The 26,811-nt window shown below is 47.0% G+C and overlaps 1 protein-coding gene across 1 annotated transcript in view; it reads right to left on the reverse strand.

The window, feature by feature from the left end:
• Positions 1-26,811, reverse strand: part of LOC140482483 (1-phosphatidylinositol 4,5-bisphosphate phosphodiesterase delta-4-like) — a 157,283-nt gene that overhangs the window by 2,051 nt on the left and 128,421 nt on the right. The window contains exons 12-15 of the mRNA XM_072580015.1: positions 18,445-18,561; positions 11,764-11,942; positions 8,346-8,481; positions 2,937-3,086 (exon numbers count right to left, since the gene is read on the reverse strand). Coding sequence (XP_072436116.1) covers positions 2,937-3,086; positions 8,346-8,481; positions 11,764-11,942; positions 18,445-18,561 — 582 coding nt within the window. The remainder of the gene's footprint in view (positions 1-2,936; positions 3,087-8,345; positions 8,482-11,763; positions 11,943-18,444; positions 18,562-26,811) is intronic.

Genomic DNA, 26,811 nt, shown 5'->3' on the forward strand with positions numbered 1-26,811 from the left:
TCAGTCTTAAATTGGTGCTCCTTTGCTCTGAGGCTGTGCCCTCTGGTCCTGGACTCTCCCATGAGGGGTAACACCCTCTCAGCATTGACCCTGTCAAGCCCCTTCAGTATCCAATATGTTTCAATGAGGTCACCTCTCATTCTCCTAACCTTCGGTGAGTAGAGTCCCAACCCTATTTAACCTTTGCTCATGAGACAATCCCTCCATCCCAGGGATCATCCCTAATGAACCTTCTCTGAGCTGCCTCCAATAAAATGACATTGTTCCTTAAGTAAGGGACCAAGCCTGCTCCCAGTGCTCCCGATGTGGTCTCCCCAGCACCTTGTACAGTTTGCAGTAAAACTTCCCTACTCTTATACCCCAACTCCCCTGAAATGAGGGCCAACATTCCATGAACCCTTCCTGATTACCTGCTATCCGTGTGCTAGCTTTCTGTGTTTCGTGTCCAAGTCTCCCCTAAGTCCCTTTGTGTTGCAGCTTTCTGCAGTTTCCCTCCATTTCATTATCTCATATTAATAGAAGCAGGAGTAGGCCATTTGGCCCATTGAGCCTGGTCCACCATTCATTAAGATCATGGATGATCTATCCATCGTCTCAGCTCCTCCGACCTGCATTATCCCCAAAATCCTTCATTCCCCTAACATGCAAAAACCCATCCAAATGTGTCTTGAATATACTTAACGAAGCTGCCTCTACTGCTTCCTTGAGCAGAGAATTCCATAGATTCACTACTCTCTGGGAAAGCAGTGCCTTCCCATCTCTGTCCTGTATCTACTCCCCTAATCTTAAGGCCAGGTCCCCTAGTCCTTGTCTCATCCACCAGCAGGAACAACTTGCCTGCCTCTACTTTATCTATTCTTTTGATAATTTTATATATTTCTATAAGATCCCCTCTCAATCTTCTAAATTCTAGCAAGTACAGTCCCAGGTGCTCAACTTCTCCTTATAGGGTAACCCCCTCATCCCTGGAATCAACCTGGTGACCCTCCTCTGCATCACCTCCAAAGTCAGTGTATCCCTCCTCAAGTAAGGAGACCAGAACTGTGCACAATACTCCAGGTGTGGCCTCACCAACACCTTGTACAATTGCAGCAGAATCCCTAACCTTAAATTCAATCCCTCTAGCAATGAAAGCCAATATTCCATTTGCCTTCCTGATGACCTGTTGCACCTGCAAATCAACTTGCAGCGATTCATGTGTGAGCACTCCTAAGTCCCTCTGCACGACATCATGCTGCAATCTTTCACCATTTAAATAATACTGACCTACTACTTATACTTCCAAAGTGCATAACCTCACATTTACCAACACTGTGCTCCATCTGCCAGACCCTTGCTCACTCACTAATTATCTAAATCTCTCCACAGACCCTCCACACCCTCTGCACTGTTTGCCTTTCTACTCAATTTAGTGTCATCAGCAAAATTGGATACGTTACACTGGGTCTCCTCTTCCAAACCGTTTATATACACCATGAACAGTTAAATCTTATTGAAATAATATTCTGTTCTTTTCTTCTTCCTTTCAAAATGAACAACTTCACGTTTACCCACATTATGTTCCATTGGCAGAAACTCAAAGGCAGGGGTTTCTGGGAACTCAGGAGATGCAGCAGAGATTCAACCTGAGGAAAAAGAGGCGTGGTCCGGGGGGGGATGAGGCTGACTAGGGAAGTCAGGGATAGCATAACAGCAAAAGGGAAAGCATATAACGTAGGAATTGTCTATTGTCTATTAAGAAAGAATTGGATAGAGCTTTTAAAGATAGTGGAGTCAAGGGTTATGGAGATAAGGCTGGAACAGGATACTGATTGGGAATGATCAGCCATGATCATATTGAATGGCGGTGCAGGCTTGAAGGGCTGAATGGCCTACTCCTGCATCCATTGTCTATTGTCTATTGTCTATTAACAGTGAGGACTGCAGATGCTGGAGATCAGAGTTGGGAGTGTGGTGCTGGAAAAGCACAGCAGGTCAGGCAGCATCCGAGGAGCAGGAGAGTCGATGTTTTGGGTAAAAGCCCTTCATTAGGAATGAGACTGGGAGCCAAGAGAGTGGAGAGATAAGTTGGAAGAGGGGTGGGGCTGGGGGGGGGAGGGGGGGTGGTGGAAGGGAGCTGAGAGTGTGATAGGTGGATGGAGGTGGGGGTAAAGGTGATCGGTCGGAGAGGAGGGCAAAGTGGATAGGTGGGAAGGGAGATGGACCGTTAGGACAGGTCATGGGGACGGTGCTGAGCTGGAAGGTTGGAACTGGGGTAAGGTGGGGGGGAGGGGAAATGAGGAAACTGGTGAAGTCCACATTGATGCCCTGGGGTTGAAGTGTTCCAAGGGGGAAGATGAGGCGTTCTTCCTCCAGGTGTCTGACAGTGAGGGGATGGCGGTGGGGTTGATTGGTGCAGGTGTCCCGGTGATGTTCCCTGAAGTGGTCTGTGAGAAGGCGTCCTGTCTCCCCAGTGTGGAGGAGACTGCATTGTAGTTTAGTCACTGGTGAGAGTGTGGGGGCTACAAAGACAGTTCCCCTCCCCCACCCCCTCCCAACCCCCAGCCCAGTGCAGTATTTCCAACAAGGGGCACAGTTTCAGAATAAGACCAGGATAAGGAGGAATTTCTGCTCTCAGAGGCTCATTGATCTTTCGAACTCATTCCCTCAGAGAAGGCTGATTCCCTCAGAGAAGCACTGAAGGCTGATTGACAAGTGTTTGATTAAAGAGGAAATCAAAGTTGATGTGGGGGGGGGGGGGGGGCGGCAGAGAGGAAAGTGGGGTTTCGAAGAGCTTTATTAAATCAGCCATGATCCTACAGGATGGAGGAGCAGGTTGGAGGGGCTGAGTGGCTGCTATTTCCTTTGTTCTTAATCTTTGTAGAGAGCGTAAAAGGCCCAAGAGAAATGGGGTGATTATTTCATGTCAGTAAAGGGTTAAGAGGCAGCTAGCTCACCTTCCTTGATGGTGGTGAAGGGTAATGTGTACTGACCCACAAAATCGTTCTTTGAAGCCAAGTCATAATCTTCAACCACAAATCGGACCAGAGCGAGATCAGGGACGTGAACAATAAAACTCAGAGTCTCGTACCACACGGGATTAAAACCTGGAGCAAACAGAAAATGAGAAGGTGGTGACTGTGAGACAGACAGCCCACACAATTCAGGCTCTGACTGCACCGAAAGAGGCCATTGGGCCCATTGTTCCTATACCAGCTCTTTGAAAGAGCTCTCAGATTAATCCCCCTCCTTCTGCTTCCTCGGTTTACTCCTTCTCCAAACTCCGGCAAATTTAGTTTTTTTTGTGATAAACATAAGAACTAGGAGCAGGAGTAGGCCGCCTGGCCCCTGCAGCCTGCTTCACCATTCAAGAAGATCAGGGCTGACCTTTTCATGGACTCAGCTCCACTTACCCGCCCTCTCACCGTATCCCTTAGTTCCTTTACTGTTCAAAAAGTACCTCCCTTGGCTTTAAAAACCTTTACTGAAGTAATGTCAACTCCTTCACTGGGCAGGGAATTTCACAGATTCACAACCCTCTGGGTGAAGAAGTTCCTTCTCAATTCAGTCCTAAATCTGCTCACCCTAATCTTGAGACCATGCCCTCCTGACCTAGTCTCACCCACCAGTGGAAACATCCTCTATCCTTCTATCTTATCTATTCCCTTCATAATTTTATATGTTTCTATAAGATCCCCTTCAATCTTCTGAATTCCAACAAATATAATCCCAGTTTACTCAGTCTCTCCTCATAAGACAACCCCATCCACTCCAGATTAAACCCTGGTGCACCTCCTCTGCACCCCCTCCAGTGCCAGTCCATCCTTTCTCAAGTAAGGAGACCAAAACTGCACACAGTCCTCCAGGTGTGGTCTCACCAGCACCCTGTACAGCTACAACATAACCCCCCTGCGCTTAACCTCAATCCCTTTAGCAATGGAGGACAACATTCCATTTACCTTCTTAATTACCTGTTGTACCTGCAGACCAACCCTCTGTGATTCATGCACAAGACACCCAGGTCCCTCTGCACAGCAGCGTGCTGCTTTTTTTAACCATTCAAGAACCTTTTGCTACTGAGGAGGCCAGAAACCGTGACCCACTCAGACTTACACAGACTCAAACCCAGCGTTAGAAAGAATGCTTCATATTTAATCATTTTTGTGGGCTTGCGTTTGAAGGATTGTGGAGATACTTGGATTCTAACCCACTTGTAGGAAAACCTCAGACTGGTGTAAGACTGGGTTTTCTGGTTATTTCATTTGAACAGTTTCTGCAGCTTTGCATGGTCAGGTTTGAATATTCTGAAGGAGGAAAACCTGCTACAGGACAAGCTGCCCAGCCCACAGCTCTGAGCTCAGGGCAAAACCTGGAGTGACTCAATACATTTCTCTCAATGTTATATTTCCTGAGCAAGCTGTGTCTGCCAATGCAGCACAGAATACCATGTGTGATTATTTACTACGTTACTTAGCTCTGTGATCTGTCTGTATTGCTCGCAATACAAAGCTTTTCACTGTGCCTCGGGACACCGGACAATAAATTCAATTCAATTTCATCAATTATGATGTGTAAGAATACCAGACTGAGGGGTTTCATGACAGTCTACATCTTATCCCTTTATCCCTTCAAGCATCGTCTCCATTGGCCAGAAGGAGTTTTTAAAATTTCTGAACCATTTCCTCCCTTTGCCTGAGGTTTATGTGTGTTTGTTTGTACATGCATTGCGGACTACTTAGAAGCATTTATATTTTCACATTACAAACTGTGTCTTACACAATTCTGTACTTATTCTGTATTCTGTTCTCTTTTGTTTGTGTTTCATTCGGTAATCTTGCAAATAAATTCTGTTTTGTTTAAAACTAAGTGCTTGGGCCAACTGTATCACTCCTGGCATGTCCACACTACACCTTAAACCACCCAGCAAGGTTAGGGTCCAGGCTACTTTCCTGAAATGCTTTGAAGGGGGGTCCATGTGGTGTGAGCAGATGATAGCACACTCTCTCCCAAATCATCGGGAACACTCACTCTCACACTGACGCACACACCAACACACACACACCAACACACACACTAACACGCTCTCATACTGACGTACACATTAACACACTCACACTGATGCACACACTAACACACACACTCACACACTGATGCACACACTAACACACTCTCACACTGACGTACACACTAACTCTCACACAATAATACACACTAACACACACATTAACACTCTCACACTGATGCACTCACTAACACACTCACACTGATGTACACACTAACACACACTAACACATTCTCACACTGACGCACACACTAACACGCTCTCACACTGATGTACACACTAACACACACTAACACACTCTCACACTGATGCACACACTAACACACTCTCACACAATAACACACACTAACACACATTAACACTCTCACACTGATGCACTCACTAACACACTCACACTGATGTACACACTAACACACACTAACACATTCTCACACTGACGCACACACTAACACACTCTCACACTGATGTACACACTAACACACTCTCTCACTAACGCGCACACTAACACACACTAGCACACTCATATTCTCACACTGACGCACACACTAACACACTCTCACACTGACACAGACACAAACACACTCACAATGACGCACACACTAACACACACTCCCACTGACGCACACACTAACACACTCTCACACTGACACACACTCTCACACTGACACACACAATGACACGCTCTCACACTGATGCACACACTAACACACTCTCACACTGACACACACTAACACACTCTCACACTAACACACACAATGACACGCTCTCACACTGATGCACACACTAACACACTCTCACACTGACACACACACTAACACGCTCTCACACTGATGCACATACTAACACACTCTCACACTGACATACACTCTCACACTGACACACACTAACACACTCTCACACTGACACACACACTGACACGCTCTCACACTGACGCACACACTAACACACTCTCACACTGACACACACACTGACACGCTCTCACACTGACGCACACACTAACACACTCTCACACTGACACACACACTGACACGCTCTCACACTGATGCACACACTAACACACTCTCACACTGACGCACACACTAACACACTCTCACACTGACGCACACACTGACACGCTCTCACACTGACGCACACACTAACACACTCTCACACTGACACACACACTAACACGCTCTCACACTGACGTACACACTAACACACTCTCACACTGACTCACACTGACACACACACTAACACACACACTAACACGCTCTCACACTGATGCACACACTAACACACTCTCACACTGACACACACTAACACACTCTCACACTAACACACACTAACATACACACTAACACACAGACTAACACGCTTTCACACTGATGCACACACTAACACACTCTCTCACTGACCCACACACTAACACACATACTAATGCACTCTCACACTAACACACACTAACACACTCACACAAACATACACACTCACACACTCTCACACTGACGCACATACTAACACATTCTTACACTAATGAATACATTAACACACTCACACTAACACACTCTCATACTCACACATACATTAACACTCTCACACTAGCACACACACTAACACACTCTCATACTCACACTAACACTCATTCTCACACACTAACACACTCATACTCACACACACACTAACACACTCTTCATACTCACACACTGTTACACTAACATGCACACTAACACTCTCATACTCAAACACACAAATACGCACACTAACGCACTCTCATACACACACACTAACACACTGTCACACTAACACACACCCTCTAAAACTCTCATATTCACACACACCCTCTAACACACACTCATACTCACACACTGTCACACTAACATGCACACTAACACACTCTCATACTCAACACACTAATACACACACTAACATTCTCATACACTAATACACTGTCACACTAACACACACTAACACATACACTAAGACACACTAACACACACTAATACACATCATACTCACACACACTAACACTCTCATACTAACACACACACCAAAACCTTCACACAGTAACACACACTCTCACACTCACACGCACAAACTCACATACACATGCACTCTCTCGTACACACACTCACATACCCTCTCACTTACATACACTCACACGTATGTATACACACACTGTCACACACATTCCCATTCACTCTCATGTGCTCCAGATCCACTTATATAAATCACCGAGTCAGACAGCACAGAACCAGACCCTTTGGTCCAACCTGTCCATACCGCCCAGATATCCCAACCCAATCTAGTCCCACCTGCCAGCACCCGGCCCATATCCCTCCAAACCCTTCCTATTCATATACCCATCCAGATGCCTCTTAAATGTTGCAGTTGTACCAAACTCCACCACTTCCTCTGGCAGCTCATTCCATACACGTACCACCCTCTGTGTGAAAATGTTGCCCTTTAGATCTCTTATATCTTTCCCCTCTCACCCTAAACCCTCTAGTTCTGGACTCCCTGACTCCAGGGAAAAGACTTGGTCTATTTATCCTATCCATGCCCCTCATAATTTTATAAACCTCGAGGGGGCATAGCTTTAAATTAAGGGGTGGTAGGTATAGGACAGATGTTAGGGGTAGATTCTTTACTCAGCGAGTCGTGAATTCATGGAATGCCCTGCCAGTAGCAGTGGTGGACTCTCCCTCTTTATGGGCATTTAAACGGACATTGGATAGGCATATGGAGGATAGTGGGTTAATGTAGGTTAGGTGGGCTTGGATCGGCGCAACATCGAGGGCCAAAGGGCCTGTACTGCGCTATATTCTTCTATGTTCTAAGGTCACTCCTCAGCCTCCGACGCTCCAGGGAAAACAGCTCCAGCCTGTTCAGCCTCTCTCTGTAGCTCAAACCCTCCTGTCGCTGGTAAAAAGTGTTTTGTACCCTCTCCCGTTTTATAATCACCCCCCATATTCTCACTGTCAGATACTCACTTTCTTCCTCTCAATCCCTCACACCCTCATTTGTACTCGTTCTGCCTCTACCTCTCTCACATTCTCTGTCTCATTCTCGCCACCTCATTCTCTGTCTTTCCCTTTGTTTCTCACTCACTCTCTCTTCCCAAGAAAGTGGGGTGTGGGGGATGGGTGTGAGGGAAGGGGATGTGAGGGGGGATGTGAGGGGGGGTGGGTGGTGGGAGCTAATGGGGGAACTCGGTGGGGGCGATGGGAATGCGAACAGAGGAATGGGGAGGGGGGTAAGATGGAGGAGACAGATGGGGACATGGGGAGGGGGGGGCAATGATCTGGGGAGGGGTGGGTGCTCATACCGTTATTATCGATGTACCGTGTCTCCTGTTTCACGGTGTCCATAGCCACTCCATGGATCTCCACTCGCACCAATGGATCCACTATCGATCCCTCCTTGCTATTGGCCACCTTCGGTAACTGCTGCCCACTGATTACCTAGAGGGAGAGGGGGAGAGAGAGAGGGTGGGGAAGAGAGAGGGTTGGCGGGGGGGGGGGGGGGGGGGGGGGGAAGAGAGAGGGTTGGCGGGGGGGGGGGGAAGAGAGAGGGTTGGCGGGGGGGGGGAAGAGAGAGGGTTGGGGGGGGAAGAGAGAGGGTTGGGGGGGGAAGAGAGAGGGTTTGGGGGGGAGAGAGAGGGTTGGGGGGGAAGAGAGAGGGTTGGGGGCGAAGAGAGAGGGTTGGGGGGGAAGAGAGAGGGTTGGGGGGGAAGAGAGAGTGTTGGGGGGGAAGAGAGGGGGTTGGGGGGGAAGAGAGGGGGTTGGGGGGTAAGAGAGGGGTTTGGGGGGAAGAGAGGGGTTGGGGGGGAAGAGAGGGGTTTGGGGGGGAAGGGAGAGGGTGGGAGGGAAGAGACAGGGTGAGGGGGAAGAGAGAGGGTGGGGGGGTGGGGGGGAATGGGGGGAAGAGAGAGGGTGGGGGGATGGGGGGGAATGAGAGGGGTGGGATGAGAGAGGGAGGGCGGGATGAGAGAGGGAGGGGGGAAGAGACGGGGAAAGAGAGAGGGTGGTGGGAGGTGAAGAGAGACGGTGGTGGGGGGGGGAAGAGAGAGGGTGGTGGGGGGGGGAAGAGAGAGGGTGGGGGGGAGAAGAGAGAGGGTGGGGGGGAGAAGAGAGGGGGGAAGAAGAGAGAGGGTGGGGGGAAGAGAGAGGGGGGAAGAGAGAGGGTGGTGGGAAGGGAAGAGAGAGGGCAGTGGGGGGGGAAGAGAGAGGGTGGTGGGAAAGAGAGAGGGTGGGGGGGAAGAGAGAGAGAGAGAGGGTGGGGGGAAGAGAGAGAGAGAGAGAGGGTGGGGGGGGAGAGAGAGAGAGGGGGTGGGGGGGAGAGAGAGAGAGAGAGGGTGGGGGGAGAGAGAGAGAGGGGGTGGGGGGGCGAGAGAGAGGTTGGGGGGAGGGGGGAGAGAGAGAGGGTGGGGGGAGGGGGGAGAGGGGAGAGAGAGAGGGTGGGGGGAGGGGGGGAGAGGGTGGGGGGGAGGGACGGAGAGAGAGGGTGGGCGGGAGAGAGAAAGAGAGAGAGAGGGTGGGGGAGAGAGAGAGGGTGGGGAGAGAGAGAGAGAGGGTGGGGGGGGGAGAGAGAGAGAGAGAGGGTGAGGGGAGAGAGAGAGAGGGAGAGGGTGGGGGGGAGAGGGTGGGGGGGAGAGAGGGAGAGGTGGGGAGAGAGAGGGAGAGGGTGGGGGCGAGAGGGTGGGGGTGGGAGAGAGGGAGAGGGTGGGGGGAAGAGAGTGGGGGAAGAGAGTGGGGGAGAGAGTGGGTGGGTGGGTGGGGGGAGGGAGAGAGGGTGGGGGGAGAGAGAGAGGGTGGGGGGAGAGAGATAGAGAGAGAGAGAGAGAGGGTGGGGGGGGGGAGAGAGAGAGAGAGATGGACAGTGGTAGAGTCAGAGTGAGAGATACAGCGGGGGGGGAGAGAGAGAGGGGGGGAAGGTGAGTAAGAGGGAAAGAAAACGAAAGAGAGAGAAGAAGTGTGAGGAAGTGAGAGAAAGGGAGACAGGTTTACTGAGTGTGAAAGGAGTGATTGAGTGAGAGTGAGTGAGTGAATGAATCAGTGAATGAGTGAGAGGGTGGGTGAGTGACTGAGTGAGTGAGTAAGTGAGTGAATGTGTGAGTGAGAGAATGAGAGTGAGAGAGTGAGAGAATGAGAGAATGGGAGAGTGAATGAGAGTGAGTGAGTGAATGAGAGAGTGAGTGAGTGAATGAGAGAGTGAGTGGGTGAGAGAGTGAGAGATTGAGTGAAAGAGTGAGTGAATGAGTGAGTGAGAGAATGACTGAATGAGAGAGTGATTAGATTACCTACAGCATGGAAACAGGCCCTTCGAACCAACAAGTCCACACTGACCCACCGAAGAGTAACACATTTCCCTCTGACTAATGCAACTAACACTACGGGCAATTTAACGTGGCCAATTCATCTGGCCTGCACACCTCTGGACTGTGGAAGGAAACCCACACAGACACGGGGAGAACGTGCAAACTCCACACAGACAGTCACCCGAGGCAGGAATTGAACCCGGGTCTCTGGCGCTGTGAGGCAGCAGTGCTAACCACTGTGCCACCGTGTCACTCCGGTGGGTGAGTGAGTGAGTGAGTGAATGAATGAGTGAGAGAGTGACTGAGTGAGAGAGTGACTGAGTGAGAGACTGAGTGAGTGAGAGACTGAGTGAGTGAGAGACTGAGTGAGTGACTGAGTGTGTGTAAGAGTAGATGCACAGTTACAGTGTGTGCAAAGTTTGGGAGAAGATTTGTAGTTTGGGTGCTCGTTGTTGTGGTTCTGTTCGCCGAGCTGGGAATTTGTGTTGCAGACGTGGGTCAGGTTGGGGGTGGTGTGTGGATGGCGGTGAGGGTCAGGTTGGGGGTGGTGTGTGGATGGCGGTGAGGGTCAGGTTGGGGGTGGTGTGTGGATGGCGGTGAGGGTCAGGTTGGGGGTGGTGTGTGGATGGCGGTGAGGGTCAGGTTGGGGGTGGTGTGTGGATGGCGGTGAGGGTCAGGCTTGGGGCGGTGTGTGGTCGGCGGTGAGGGTCAGGCTGGGGGCAGCTGGAACTGACAACCGGAAGCGGCAGATTCAAACCACTATAAATGCCTGAGGAAACATCACAGAAGCGCTTCACAGGAGGCTCCCAAGCACTGAGGATGTCACCTAGACAGGGGACGAAACGTCTGCAACACAAATTCCCAGCTCGGCGAACAGAACCACAACAACAGTGTGTGCAGTTGAGAGATTGAAATGTTACCTGGATTAGAGGGAACAATAAAGGCTGCAGGAAGTTTCAGGAATTAGAGAGTTCAAACTGCTCAGGTATTGGGGGTGATTATAGTCCAACGGGTTTATTTGAAAATACAAGCTTGCGAATCTTTTAATACTGTGACCCTGTTCTACTAGTGACCTGATGAAGGGGCAGCGCTCCGAAAGCTAGTGCTTCCAAATAAACCTGTTGGACTATAACCTGGTGTTGGGTGGATATTAACTTTACCACAGAGGGTTCTCAAAGCTGAGGCAGACAGATGGGCTGAGTGGTCTATTTCTGTAGGATCAGAACTGGCTTTGTTATGACATGTTCTGGCAGGAGTACACTGTAATGGTTATGGCACTGTCTTAGGTACCAAGGGGCCTCGGTACTGAACCAGAGTGAGAGTGCACTCAGGTACAGGATTCTGGCTTCTATGTTTTCTGGTCTTCAGGGTGACAGAGAAAGGAGAGACCGAGGGAGAGATGGAGGGGAGACATTAATGAGCTTACCTGGATCGTTAGATTGAGAGGCCGATAACCAGCCGTACCTCGGGGGTTTTCAGGGTCAAAGTTCGATGCCACCGTTCTCATGAAGGTGGGTTTCAGGACAAAGCCGCAGCGAGCATTCCGACTGAAGAGGCCGTCGTTCAAGTCCATCTCCTCCCCAGCTGTCTGGAAATTCAACGCCACTTCACAGGAAACAACAGGAAAAACCGTGTCAGTCAGTGCTGTCACCATGGAGACGAGAGAGCCAACTGTGACCGGGGGGGGGTCACCAAATGTACTTCTCTCGCACACACACACAGCGACACACACAGACACTCACTCACACACAGATACACACACACTCACTCACACACAGACACTCACACTCACACACAGATACACACACACTCACTCACACACAGACAGACACTCACACTCACACACAGATACACACACACTCACTCACACACAGACAGACACTCACACTCACACACAGATACACACACACTCACTCACACACAGACACTCACACTCACACACAGATACACACACACTCACTCACACACAGACAGACACTCACACTCACACACAGATACACACACACACTCACTCACACACACTCACTCACACACAGACACACACACACAGACACACACACACAGACACACACATACACAGACACACACATACACAGACACTCACACACAGACACACACATACACAGACACACACACACAGACACTCACACACTCACACACACACACAGACACTCACACACACACACACAGACACTCACACACACACTCACACACAGACACACAAACACTCACACACATACACACACACACTCACTCACACACACAGACACACACATACACAGACACACACACACTCACACACAGACACACACACACACACACACACACTCACACACACACAGACACTCACACTTACACACAGACACTCACACTCACACAGACACACACACAGACACACACACACACACACAGACTCACACAGACATTCACACACACACACAGCGACTCACACACATACATGCGCACACACACACATTCTCACACTCTCATGCTCACACACTTACATTTTCACACTCGGAGCTATGAAGGTGACTGAGGTTACAGGCTGGGAGCTGGGAAAAGTTCTGGGACACTTATCAGTGCAGTGGGATGGACAGGATGATGTGTCTGAGAGAGGTGGACAGTTTTACAAACAGAGCCAGTGGCTGGCTGTTAGTGAAGCTGTACGTGGGGTAGACTGATGCCCCGGTACAGGGGGGTTCCATTCAGAACAACTGGAGAGATAGAACCATGTTGGTGATTCAATATCAGCCAGGAGAATCCAATCTCAGGAGGGGGGAGCTGAGCTATTGGGAAGCAGCATTCAGAGTGGGAGGGGCTAGTGAGGGAAATCAGTGAGAGGGGCTAGTGAGGGAAATCAGTGGGAGGGGCTAGTGAGGGAAATCAGTGGGAGGGGCTAGTGAGGGAAATCAGAGTGGGCGAGGCTAATGAGGGAAATCAGTGGGAGGAGCTAGTGAGTGAAATCAGAGTGAGAGGGGCTAGTGAAGGAAATCAGAGTGGGAGGGGCTAGTGAAGGAAATCAGAGTGGGAGGGGCTAGTGAGGGAAATCAGAGTGGGAAGGCTACAGACAGAAATCAGAGTGGGAGGAGCTATTGAGAGAAATCTGAGTGGGAGGGGCTAGTGAGGGAAATCTGAGTGGGAGGAGCTATTGAGAGAAATCAGAGTGGGAGGGGCTAGTGAGGGAAATCAGAGTGGGCGGGGCTAGTGAGGGAAATCAGAATGGGCGGGACTAGTGGGGGAAATCAGAGTGGGAGGGGCTAGTGAGGGAAATCAGAGTGGGCGGGGCTAGTGAGGGAAATCAGAGTGGGAGGGGCTAGTGAGGGAAATCAGAGGCTGGATCCTCAAAAGAGAGCAGCTGAAATCTATTGTGTGGGAGTTTTGTCAAATGTTTGGAACCCCCTAGTGACTACACTCATCTGGTTGGTTACTGAGAAGTTCCTAGGACCTGCCTCAGTTGTGCCTGGTACTTAAGGAGTCGTTTGATGGTGCATTCGCCCACAGTTTACCTGTTAATTGATGTTTACCGCATGTTATTTCCAAATGTTAGAGTATAAGACAGGTCAGATTCACCATTTACTTGTTGACTCTTGTTGTACAATTTTCTTCTGTTTGTTTAAAGTTGGAACCTTGTGACATTATTCTCTTGATAAGTAACTGGGATTTCAAGCTCTGCCTACTTAAAAGTACATTCTGGATCCTGCCGGATGGTAATCAGATTTGGGGATCTAGTCTGGGTTGGTAACGGGTTGCAGAGGGGTTAGACGAAGGGGATGCTGTTGATGTTATGTCATCGAGCTGTGGGCAGGTCAGAGCTCATGGAGAATAAAAGAGACATCGGGGAAAAGATCCAAAATTTGCTGAGTGTCGGGGGGAGGGAGAATATTGTGAACATATGTTTATCGGACAGGAGGAATGTTTATAATAGAATCGCATAAGAACATCAGAACTAGGAGCAGGGGTAGGCCATCCGACTCCTCGAGTCCACTCCACCATTCCATAATAGAATCGCATAAGAACATCAGAACTAGGAGCAGGGGTAGGCCATCCGACTCCTCGAGTCCACTCCACCATTCCATAATAGAATCGCATAAGAACATCAGAACTAGGAGCAGGGGTAGGCCATCCGACTCCTCGAGTCCACTCCACCATTCCATAATAGAATCGCATAAGAACATCAGAACTAGGAGCAGGGGTAGGCCATCCGACTCCTCGAGTCCACTCCACCATTCCATAATAGAATCGCATAAGAACATCAGAACTAGGAGCAGGGGTAGGCCATCCGACTCCTCGAGTCCACTCCACCATTCCATAATAGAATCGCATAAGAACATCAGAAATAGGAGCAGGGGTAGGCCATCCGACTCCTCGAGTCCACTCCACCATTCCATAATAGAATCGCATAAGAACATCAGAACTAGGAGCAGGGGTAGGCCATCCGACTCCTCGAGTCCACTCCACCATTCCATAATAGAATCGCATAAGAACATCAGAACTAGGAGCAGGGGTAGGCCATCCGACTCCTCGAGTCCACTCCACCATTCCATAGACTCAGACCCACTTTCCTACACTCTCACTGTAACCCTTAATTCCTTCACTGTTCAAAGATATATCAACCTTAGCTTTAAAAGCGTCTATTGAAGTTTCATCACTGTGCAAATAATTCCATAGATTAACAACCAAAGAACAAAGAAAATTTACAGCCCGGGAACAGGCCCTTCGGCCTCCAACCCTGAGCCGACCCAAATCCAATGTCTAAACCCATCGCCCAATTCCTAAGCATCTGGATCCCTCTGCTCCCCACCTACACATGCATCTGTCCAGACGCATCTTAAATGAATCTACTGTGCCTGCCTCTACCACCTCTGCTGGCAACGCGTTCCAAATGCCCACCACCCTCTGTGTGAAGTACTTGATGCACATATCCCCCTTAAACTTTCCACCTCTCACCTTGAAAGCGTGACTTCTGGTTATTGAATCCTTCACCCTGGGAAAAAGCTTGTCTCTATCCACCCTGTCTATACCCTTCATGATTTTGTAAACCTCAATCAGGTCCCCCCTCAATCTCCTTTTTTCTAATGAAAATAAACCTAACCTACTCAACCTCTCTTCATAGCTAGCACCTTTCATACCAGGCAACATCCTCCGGGATTCCCAGAATCATGGTTCACTTGGCAATATATTAATGACTTTTAATCTATAGAATGTTCGGGTGGAATTATGAAACAGCAAGGAGCATCAAACATTGATGGGAATTCTTAACACGCCTCAAAATGGTAACGGGCTAATGTAGGGCATGTATAATTCAGGAAATTAAAAACGCCAGTAACAGGGCAATGTAGTAAACGTGGATGATTTTAATTTACAAGGGTAGAACTCATACAATTAAAAGTGGAGCATTGGGTAGTGTTGTAGAACATGAGGGACCTCAGGGTTCAGGTACATAATTCTTTGAAGTGCATCTCATGTAGACAGGGAGGTTAAGAAAGTGTTGCGCACACTAGCCTTCATTGCTCAGTCCTTTGAGTATCGGAGTAGTGACATAACGTTGAAGTTGGTGAGGCCTCTTCAGGAGTGCTCTGTCTAGTTCTAGTCACCCTCTTATTGGAAGGATATTATTAAAACTATCCAGGGTTCAGAGAGATTTACCAGGGTGTTGCTGGGAATGGAAGGTTTGAATGATAAGGAGAGGCTGGATAGGCTGGGACTTTGTTCACAGCAGAGCAGGAGGTTGAGGGGTGACCTTACAGAGGTTTATAAAATCTTGAGGGGCATGGCTATGGGGAATGGCCGACGCCTTTTCTCGAGGGTGGACGAGTTTCAATAGGGGGACATATTTTTAAGCTCAGTGGAGAAAGACATTACAAAGACATGAGGGACAACATTTTTACACAGAGAGTGGTCTGTGTGTGGAATGACCTTGCAGAGGAAGTGGTGGATGCAGGTGCAGTTACAACATTTAAAAGATATTTAGGTAAGTTCATGAATAAGAAATGTTTGGAGGGATATTGTCCAGGAGCAGGCAGGTGGGATGAGTTAAGTTTGGGATTATGTTCGGCATGGACTGGTTGGACCGAAGGGTGTGTTTCTACTCTGTAGACCTCTCTGAGTCTATTTCTTGATGTGAATCACTGTAGTGCAGCAGGAGTTCCTAGAATGTGATTGATATGGTTCTCTGGACAGCACATTGAGGAACCAACTCAATAGTAGCAGCAGTGTGTACTATCTACAAGATGCACTGCAGAACTTCACCAAAGACCCTCAGGCAGAACCTTTCAAATCCACAACCACTTCCATCTAGAAGGACAAGGGCAGCAGATACATGGGAACACCACCCTCTGCAAGTTCCCCTCCAAGCCACTCACCATCCTGAAATATATCGCTTTACGTTCACTGTCACTGGATCAAAATCCTGGAATTCCCTCCCTAAGTGAAATTGTGGGTCTACCTATAGCACACAGACTGCAGTGGTTCAAGAAGCAGCTCACCCCCACCTTCTCAAGGGGCAACTAGGGACAGGCAATAAATGCTGGGCCCAGCCAGTGATGCCCATGTCCCACAAGCAATTAAAAAAACCCAGGAAATCGGTTTTTATAGAGCTATGCAATTTGTAAGGGCTGATTAATAGTCCTGTTGTAAAAGAACCTTTAGGGAAGAGCGATCATAATATATTAGAAAATGTATTAAGTTGGAAAAGGATGTAGTTGAACCTGAAACTCAAGTCTTAAATCTAAACAAATTAAACTATAAAGGTATAAGGAGCAAACTGACTGTTGTAGACTGGGAAAATACATTAAAAGATATTATGGTGGCCAGGCAATGGCTAGTATTTAAAGAATTAGTACAAGGTTTACGATGAACATCATTAATTTAAGGCACAAAATTCCCAACAGGAAAAATGAGTCAACTGTCGCTAACAAAGGAAGTTAAAGATTTATCTAGATCAAAAAGAGAGACTTTTAAAGTTGTCAAAAATAAAGTAATATGGTTAAGGATTGGGAGCTCAGCAAAAGATGAAGAAGTTGATAAAGAAAGTTGATAGATAATTAATATAATTTAGCAAGAAACATAAAAACAGGCAGTAAAAGTCTCTAAATGTAAAAATACGTTTAAAAAAGGTGAAACATCAAAAGATTAATGAAGATAAATGTCAGTCCACTATAGGCAAAGGCAGGAGTTTTTGTAATGCAAAACAGAAAAAATGCAGAGAAACCAAATAATTATTTTGTGTCTGATAGGAACATATCAGAAATCGCTTGGAAATGATAGCGATCCAAGGGACTAGTGAGAGTGAGGAACTGAAACAAATTAGTAAAAAGATAATATTGTAGAAGTTAATGGGACTGAAGTTTAACTACTGAGACCCATCTTAGGGGGTTATTGAGAGGTGGGTGTATTGGTGATAATTCTTCCAAATTCTAATCGTTCTGACAAAGTACCTGCAGACTGAAAATTGCAAATGTCAGCCCACTGTTTAAGAAATAGAGAGATTAACTACTGTTAGTCAAACATCAGAAATAAGGAACATTCTAGAATCTATTCTAAAGCACACAATTATTGGACACTTAAAACATGGTGATTTGACTGGGACTGAGTCAACATGGATTTGTGAAAGGGATACCGTGACTGGCAAAACTTGTTCGTGTTTCACTAGAATGCTACGAGATGAGGGAACCAGTGGATGTGGTGTATTTGGATTTTCAGCAAATTTTAGATAAGGTCCCACTGGGGGAGGTTCGTGAACATAATTCAATCAGATGGGGTCGGGGTAATGCACTGGTAAATACGCAGAGAGTGGTTCCAATCTTTCATGTGCCGTTTGTGAGTGTGGGAACAGCAAACATTTACTGGGCCACGTGGGAAAGGTGGGGCAGGGGAGTGGCACTACTGAGTAGCTCTTACAGAGACCAGCATGGAGTCAATAGGCCGAATGGTCTTCCTATGCACTCTAACCATCGTATGATTCTGAAACATGAAGGTCCATATTTCCCACCCTATCTTTAAGAGGAAGGTTTCGCATCCGTTATGCAGATTCTGTTCCCCCACCCTGAGCAACTCACAGAGCACCACAGCTCCCTGATCCACTGGATCCCATGAGGTGATTGGTTACCTATCTGGCAGCCTGCATTCCACATCTCCTGGGGACTGAAGTTTGAGGAATCTGTTCTGAATCCACTGGGGTACACGCGGGTCATCTGCCAGGCATTGTGACGGACAAATTCATTCGCTGTGTGGAAAAACAGAGCAGGCAGCACAGAGAATAATCACAGCAGAGAGATCACAGCAGAAACCGAACTGGTCAATGCCTTGCCAAGCAAAATGAAGGGAATCCAGTCACGAAACCAAACCATTCAACACATCAAAGCATCGAGATATCGGTAACCTAGAGAGTTCAGAGATCCCTCGGTTAGATTGCTGTCTGCAACTCCCACCCGGGAATCAATTAAAAACTAAAAGAACTACAGATGTTGTAAATCAGAAACAGAAACAGAAATTCCTGGAAAAGATGAGGAGATCCAGGTATCTGTATTCTGTATATAAACCACCCAAACCCCTCGATTAGATTCCAGTCTGTAACTCCCTCCCGGGGTATCTGTTATTCTGTAAATAAACCACCCTCACCCCTCGATTAGATTCCAGTCCATAACTCCCTCCCGTGGTATCTGTTATTCTGTAAATAAACCACCCTCACCCCTCGATTAGATTCCAGTTTGTAACTCCCTCCCGGGGTATCTGTTATTCTGTAAATAAACCACCCTCACCCCTCGATTAGATTCCAGTCCATAACTCCCTCCCGTGGTATCTGTTATTCTGTAAATAAACCACCCTCACCCCTCGATTAGATTCCAGTCTGTAACTCCCTCCCGGGTATCTGTTATTCTGTAAATAAACCACCCCGAACCCCTCGATTCGATTCCAGTCTGTAACTCGCTCCCGGGGTATCTGTTATTCTGTAAATAAACCACCCTCACCCCTCGATTAGATTCCAGTCTGTAACTCCCTCCCGGGAATCTGTTATTCTGTAAATAAACCACCCTCACCCCTCGATTAGATTCCAGTCCATAACTCCCTCCCGGGGTATCTATTATTCTGTAAATAAACCACCCTCACCCCTCGATTCGATTCCAGTCTGTAACTCCCTCCCGGGTATCTGTTATTCTGTATATAAACCACCCTCACCCCTCGATTCGATTCCAGTCTGTAACTCCCTCCCGGGGTATCTGTTATTCTGTATATAAACCACCCAAACCCCTCAATTAGATTCCAGTCTGTAACTCCCTCCCGGGTATCTGGTATTCTGTATATAAACCACCCAAACCCCTCAATTAGATTCCAGTCCATAACTCCCTCCCGGGTATCTGTTATTCTATATATAAACCACCCTCACCCCTCGATTTGATTCCAGTCTGTAACTCGCTCCCGGGGTATCTGTTATTCTGTATATAAACCACCCAAACCCCTCCATTAGATTCCAGTCTGTAACTCCCTCCCGGGGTATCTGTTATTCTGTAAATAAACCACCCTCACCCCTCGATTAGATTCCAGTTTGTAACTCCCTCCCGGGGTATCTGTTATTCTGTAAATAAACCACCCTCACCCCTCGATTAGATTCCAGTCCATAACTCCCTCCCGGGGTATCTGTTATTCTGTAAATAAACCACCCTCACCCCTCGATTAGATTCCAGTCTGTAACTCCCTCCCGGGGTATCTGTTATTCTGTATATAAACCACCCAAACCCCTCAATTAGATTCCAGTCCATAACTCCCTCCCGGGTATCTGTTATTCTATATATAAACCACCCTCACCCCTCGATTCGATTCCAGTCTGTAACTCGCTCCCGGGGTATCTGTTATTCTGTATATAAACCACCCAAACCCCTCCATTAGATTCCAGTCTGTAACTCCCTCCCGGGGTATCTGTTATTCTGTATATAAACCACCCTCACACCTCGATTCGATTCCAGTCTGTAACTCCCTCCCGGGTATCTGTTATTCTGTATATAAACCACTCAAACCCATCGATTAGATTCCAGTCTGTAACTCCCTCCCGGGGTATCTGTTATTCTGTATATAAACCACCCAAACCCCTCGATTAGATTCCAGTCTGTAACTCCCTCCCGGGGTATCTGTTATTCTATATAGAAACCACCTCAAACCCCTCAATTAGATTCCAGTCTGTAACTCCCTCCCGGGTATCTGTTATTCTGTATATAAACCACCCAAACCCCTCGATTAGAGTCCAGTCTGTAACTCCCTCCCGGGGTATCTGTTATTCTATATAGAAACCACCTCAAACCCCTCAATTAGATTCCAGTCTGTAACTCCCTCCCGGGTATCTGTTATTCTGTATATAAACCACCCAAACCCCTCAATTAGATTCCAGTCTGTAACTCCCTCCCGGGTATCTGTTATTCTGTATATAAACCACCCAAACCCCTCGATTAGATTCCAGTCTGTAACTCCCTCCCGGGATATCTGTTATTCTGTACATAAACCACCCAAACCCCTCGATTAGATTCCAGTCCATAACTCCCTCCCGGGTATCTGTTATTCTGTATATAAACCACCCAAACCCCTTGATTAGATTCCAGTCCATAACTCCCTCCCGGGTATCTGTTATTCTATATATAAACCACCTCAAACCCCTCAATTAGATTCCAGTCTGTAACTCCCTCCCGGGTATCTGTTATTCTGTATATAAACCATCCAAACCCCTCGATTAGATTCCAGTCTGTAACTCCCTCCCGGGGTATCTGTTATTCTGTATATAAACCATCCAAACCCCTCAATTAGATTCCAGTCTGTAACTCCCTCCCAGGGTATCTGTTATTATATATATAAACCACCCTGAACCCCTCAATAAGATTCCAGTCTGTAACTCCCTCCCGGGTATCTGTTATTCTGTATATAAACCACCCAAACCCCTCGATTAGATTCCAGTCTGTAACTCCCTCCCGGGATATCTGTTATTCTGTACATAAACCACCCAAACCCCTCGATTAGATTCCAGTCCATAACTCCCTCCCGGGTATCTGTTATTCTGTATATAAACCACCCAAACCCCTTGATTAGATTCCAGTCCATAACTCCCTCCCGGGTATCTGTTATTCTATATATAAACCACCTCAAACCCCTCAATTAGATTCCAGTCTGTAACTCCCTCCCGGGTATCTGTTATTCTGTATATAAACCATCCAAACCCCTCGATTAGATTCCAGTCTGTAACTCCCTCCCGGGGTATCTGTTATTCTGTATATAAACCATCCAAACCCCTCAATTAGATTCCAGTCTGTAACTCCCTCCCGGGGTATCTGTTATTATATATATAAACCACCCTGAACCCCTCAATAAGATTCCAGTCTGTAACTCCCTCCCGTGGTATCTGTTATTCTGTATATAAACCATCCAAACCCCTCAATTAGATTCCAGTCTGTAACTCCCTCCCGGGGTATCTGTTATTCTATATAGAAACCACCTCAAACCCCTCAATTAGATTCCAGTCTGTAACTCCCTCCCGGGTATCTGGTATTCTGTATATAAACCACCCAAACCCCTCAATTAGATTCCAGTCTGTAACTCCCTCCCGGGTATCTGTTATTCTATATATAAACCACCCTCACCCCTCGATTTGATTCCAGTCTGTAACTCGCTCCCGGGGTATCTGTTATTCTGTATATAAACCACCCAAAACCCTCCATTAGATTCCAGTCTGTAACTCCCTCCCGGGGTATCTGTTATTCTGTAAATAAACCACCCTCACCCCTCGATTAGATTCCAGTTTGTAACTCCCTCCCGGGGTATCTGTTATTCTGTAAATAAACCACCCTCACCCCTCGATTAGATTCCAGTCCATAACTCCCTCCCGGGGTATCTGTTATTCTGTAAATAAACCACCCTCACCCCTCGATTAGATTCCAGTCTGTAACTCCCTCCCGGGGTATCTGTTATTCTGTATATAAACCACCCAAACCCCTCAATTAGATTCCAGTCCATAACTCCCTCCCGGGTATCTGTTATTCTATATATAAACCACCCTCACCCCTCGATTCGATTCCAGTCTGTAACTCGCTCCCGGGGTATCTGTTATTCTGTATATAAACCACCCAAACCCCTCCATTAGATTCCAGTCTGTAACTCCCTCCCGGGGTATCTGTTATTCTGTATATAAACCACCCTCACACCTCGATTCGATTCCAGTCTGTAACTCCCTCCCGGGTATCTGTTATTCTGTATATAAACCACTCAAACCCATCGATTAGATTCCAGTCTGTAACTCCCTCCCGGGGTATCTGTTATTCTGTATATAAACCACCCAAACCCCTCGATTAGATTCCAGTCTGTAACTCCCTCCCGGGGTATCTGTTATTTTATATAGAAACCACCTCAAACCCCTCAATTAGATTCCAGTCTGTAACTCCCTCCCGGGTATCTGTTATTCTGTATATAAACCACCCAAACCCCTCGATTAGAGTCCAGTCTGTAACTCCCTCCCGGGGTATCTGTTATTCTATATAGAAACCACCTCAAACCCCTCAATTAGATTCCAGTCTGTAACTCCCTCCCGGGTATCTGTTATTCTGTATATAAACCACCCAAACCCCTCAATTAGATTCCAGTCTGTAACTCCCTCCCGGGTATCTGTTATTCTGTATATAAACCACCCAAACCCCTCGATTAGATTCCAGTCTGTAACTCCCTCCCGGGATATCTGTTATTCTGTACATAAACCACCCAAACCCCTCGATTAGATTCCAGTCCATAACTCCCTCCCGGGTATCTGTTATTCTGTATATAAACCACCCAAACCCCTTGATTAGATTCCAGTCCATAACTCCCTCCCGGGTATCTGTTATTCTATATATAAACCACCTCAAACCCCTCAATTAGATTCCAGTCTGTAACTCCCTCCCGGGTATCTGTTATTCTGTATATAAACCATCCAAACCCCTCGATTAGATTCCAGTCTGTAACTCCCTCCCGGGGTATCTGTTATTCTGTATATAAACCATCCAAACCCCTCAATTAGATTCCAGTCTGTAACTCCCTCCCAGGGTATCTGTTATTATATATATAAACCACCCTGAACCCCTCAATAAGATTCCAGTCTGTAACTCCCTCCCGGGTATCTGTTATTCTGTATATAAACCACCCAAACCCCTCGATTAGATTCCAGTCTGTAACTCCCTCCCGGGATATCTGTTATTCTGTACATAAACCACCCAAACCCCTCGATTAGATTCCAGTCCATAACTCCCTCCCGGGTATCTGTTATTCTGTATATAAACCACCCAAACCCCTTGATTAGATTCCAGTCCATAACTCCCTCCCGGGTATCTGTTATTCTATATATAAACCACCTCAAACCCCTCAATTAGATTCCAGTCTGTAACTCCCTCCCGGGTATCTGTTATTCTGTATATAAACCATCCAAACCCCTCGATTAGATTCCAGTCTGTAACTCCCTCCCGGGGTATCTGTTATTCTGTATATAAACCATCCAAACCCCTCAATTAGATTCCAGTCTGTAACTCCCTCCCGGGGTATCTGTTATTATATATATAAACCACCCTGAACCCCTCAATAAGATTCCAGTCTGTAACTCCCTCCCGTGGTATCTGTTATTCTGTATATAAACCATCCAAACCCCTCAATTAGATTCCAGTCTGTAACTCCCTCCCGGGGTATCTGTTATTCTATATAGAAACCACCTCAAACCCCTCAATTAGATTCCAGTCTGTAACTCCCTCCCGGGTATCTGTTATTCTGTATATAAACCACCCAAACCCCTCAATTAGATTCCAGTCTGTAACTCCCTCCCGGGTATCTGTTATTCTGTATATAAACCACCCAAACCCCTCGATTAGATTCCAGTCTGTAACTCCCTCCCGGGATATCTGTTATTCTGTACATAAACCACCCAAACCCCTCGATTAGATTCCAGTCCATAACTCCCTCCCGGGTATCTGTTATTCTGTATATAAACCACCCAAACCCCTTGATTAGATTCCAGTCCATAACTCCCTCCCGGGTATCTGTTATTCTATATATAAACCACCCAAACCCCTCGATTAGATTCCAGTCCATAACTCCCTCCCGGGTATCTGTTATTCTATATATAAGCCACCTCAAACCCCTCAATTAGATTCCAGTCTGTAACCCCCTACCAGGTATGTTATTCTGTATATAAACCATCCAAACCCCTCAATTAGATTCCAGTCTGTAACTCCCTCCCGGGTATCTGTTATTCTGTATATAAACCACCCAAACCCCTCGATTCGATTCCAGTCCATAACTCCCTCCCGGGGTATCTGTTATTCTGTATATAAACCACCCAAACCCCTCCATTAGATTCCAGTCTGTAACCCCCTCTCGGGGTATCTGTTATTCTGTATATAAACCACCCAAACCCCTCCATTAGATTCCAGTCTGTAACCCCCTCTCGGGGTATCTGTTATTCTGTATATAAACCACCCAAACCCCTCCATTAGATTCCAGTCTGTAACTCCCTCCCGGGGTATCTGTTATTCTGTATATAAACCACCCAAACCCCTCCATTAGATTCCAGTCTGTAACCCCCTCTCGGGGTATCTGTTATTTTGTATATAAACCACCCAAACCCCTCCATTAGATTCCAGTCTGTAATTCCCTCTCGGGGTATCTGTTATTCTGTATATAAACCACCCAAACCCCTCGATTAGATTCCAGTCCATAACTCCCTCCCGGGTATCTGTTATTCTGTATATAAACCACCCAAATCCCTCCATTAGATTCCAGTCCATAACTCCCTCCCGGGTATCTGTTATTCTGTATATAAACCACCCAAACCCCTCGATTAGATTCCAGTCCATAACACCCTCCCGGGTATCTGTTATTCTGTATATAAACCACCCAAAGCCCTCGATTAGATTCCAGTCCATAACTCCCTCCCGGGTATCTGTTATTCTATATATAAACCACCCAAACCCCTCGATTAGATTCCAGTCCATAACTCCCTCCCGGGTATCTGTTATTCTGTATATAAACCACCTCAAACCCCTCAATTAGATTCCAGTCTGTAACTCCCTCCCAGGTATGTTATTCTGTATATAAACCACCCAAACCCCTCAATTAGATTCCAGTCTGTAACTCCCTCCCGGGGTATCTGTTATTCTGTATATAAACCATCCAAACCCCTCAATAAGATTCCAGTCTGTAACTCCCTCCCGTGGTATCTGTTATTCTGTATATAAACCACCCAAACCCCTCGATTAGATTCCAGTCCATAACTCCCTCCCGGGTATCTGTTATTCTATATATAAACCACCCAAACCCCTCCATTAGATTCCAGTCTGTAACCCCCTCTCGGGGTATGTTATTCTGTATATAAACCACCCAAACCCCTCCATTAGATTCCAGTCTGTAACCCCCTCTCGGGGTATCTGTTATTCTGTATATAAACCACCCAAACCCCTCCATTAGATTCCAGTCAGTAACTCCCTCCCGGGGTATCTGTTATTCTGTATATAAACCACCCAAACCCCTCCATTAGATTCCAGTCTGTAACCCCCTCTCGGGGTATCTGTTATTCCGTATATAAACCACCCAAACCCCTCCATTAGATTCCAGTCTGTAACCCCCTCTCGGGGTATCTGTTATTCTGTATATAAACCACCCAAACCCCTCGATTAGATTCCAGTCCATAACTCCCTCCCGGGTATCTGTTATTCTGTATATAAACCACCCAAACCCCTCGATTAGATTTTAGTCCATAACTCCCTCCCGGGTATCTGTTATTCTGTATATAAACCACCCAAACCCCTCGATTAGATTCCAGTCCATAACTCCCTCCCGGGTATCTGTTATTCTATATATAAACCACCCAAACCCCTCGATTAGATTCCAGTCTGTAACCCCCTCTCGGGGTATCTGTTATTCTGTATATAAACCACCCAAACCCCTCGATTAGATTCCAGTCCATAACTCCCTCCCGGGTATCCGTTATTCTACATATAAACCACCCAAATCCCTCCATTAGATTCCAGTCTGTAACCCCCTCTCGGGGTATCTGTTATTCTGTATATAAACCATCCAAACCCCTCGATTAGATTCCAGTCTGTAACTCCCTACCAGGTATCTGTTATTCTGTATATAAACCACCCAAACCCCTCCATTAGATTCCAGTCTGTAACTCCCTCCCGGGTATCTGTTATTCTGTATATAAACCACCCAAATCCCTCCATTAGATTCCAGTCTGTAATTCCCTCCCGGGGTATCTGTTATTCTGTATATAAACCATCCAAACCCCTCAATTAGATTCCAGTCTGTAACTCCCTCCCGGGGTATCTGTTATTATATATATAAACCACCCTGAACCCCTCAATAAGATTCCAGTCTGTAACTCCCTCCCGTGGTATCTGTTATTCTGTATATAAACCACCCAAACCCCTCGATTAGATTCCAGTCCATAACTCCCTCCCGGGTATCTGTTATTCTATAT

The sequence above is a fragment of the Chiloscyllium punctatum genome, chromosome 10 (genome assembly GCF_047496795.1).
Source record: "Chiloscyllium punctatum isolate Juve2018m chromosome 10, sChiPun1.3, whole genome shotgun sequence".
NCBI classification, from domain to species: domain Eukaryota; kingdom Metazoa; phylum Chordata; class Chondrichthyes; order Orectolobiformes; family Hemiscylliidae; genus Chiloscyllium; species Chiloscyllium punctatum.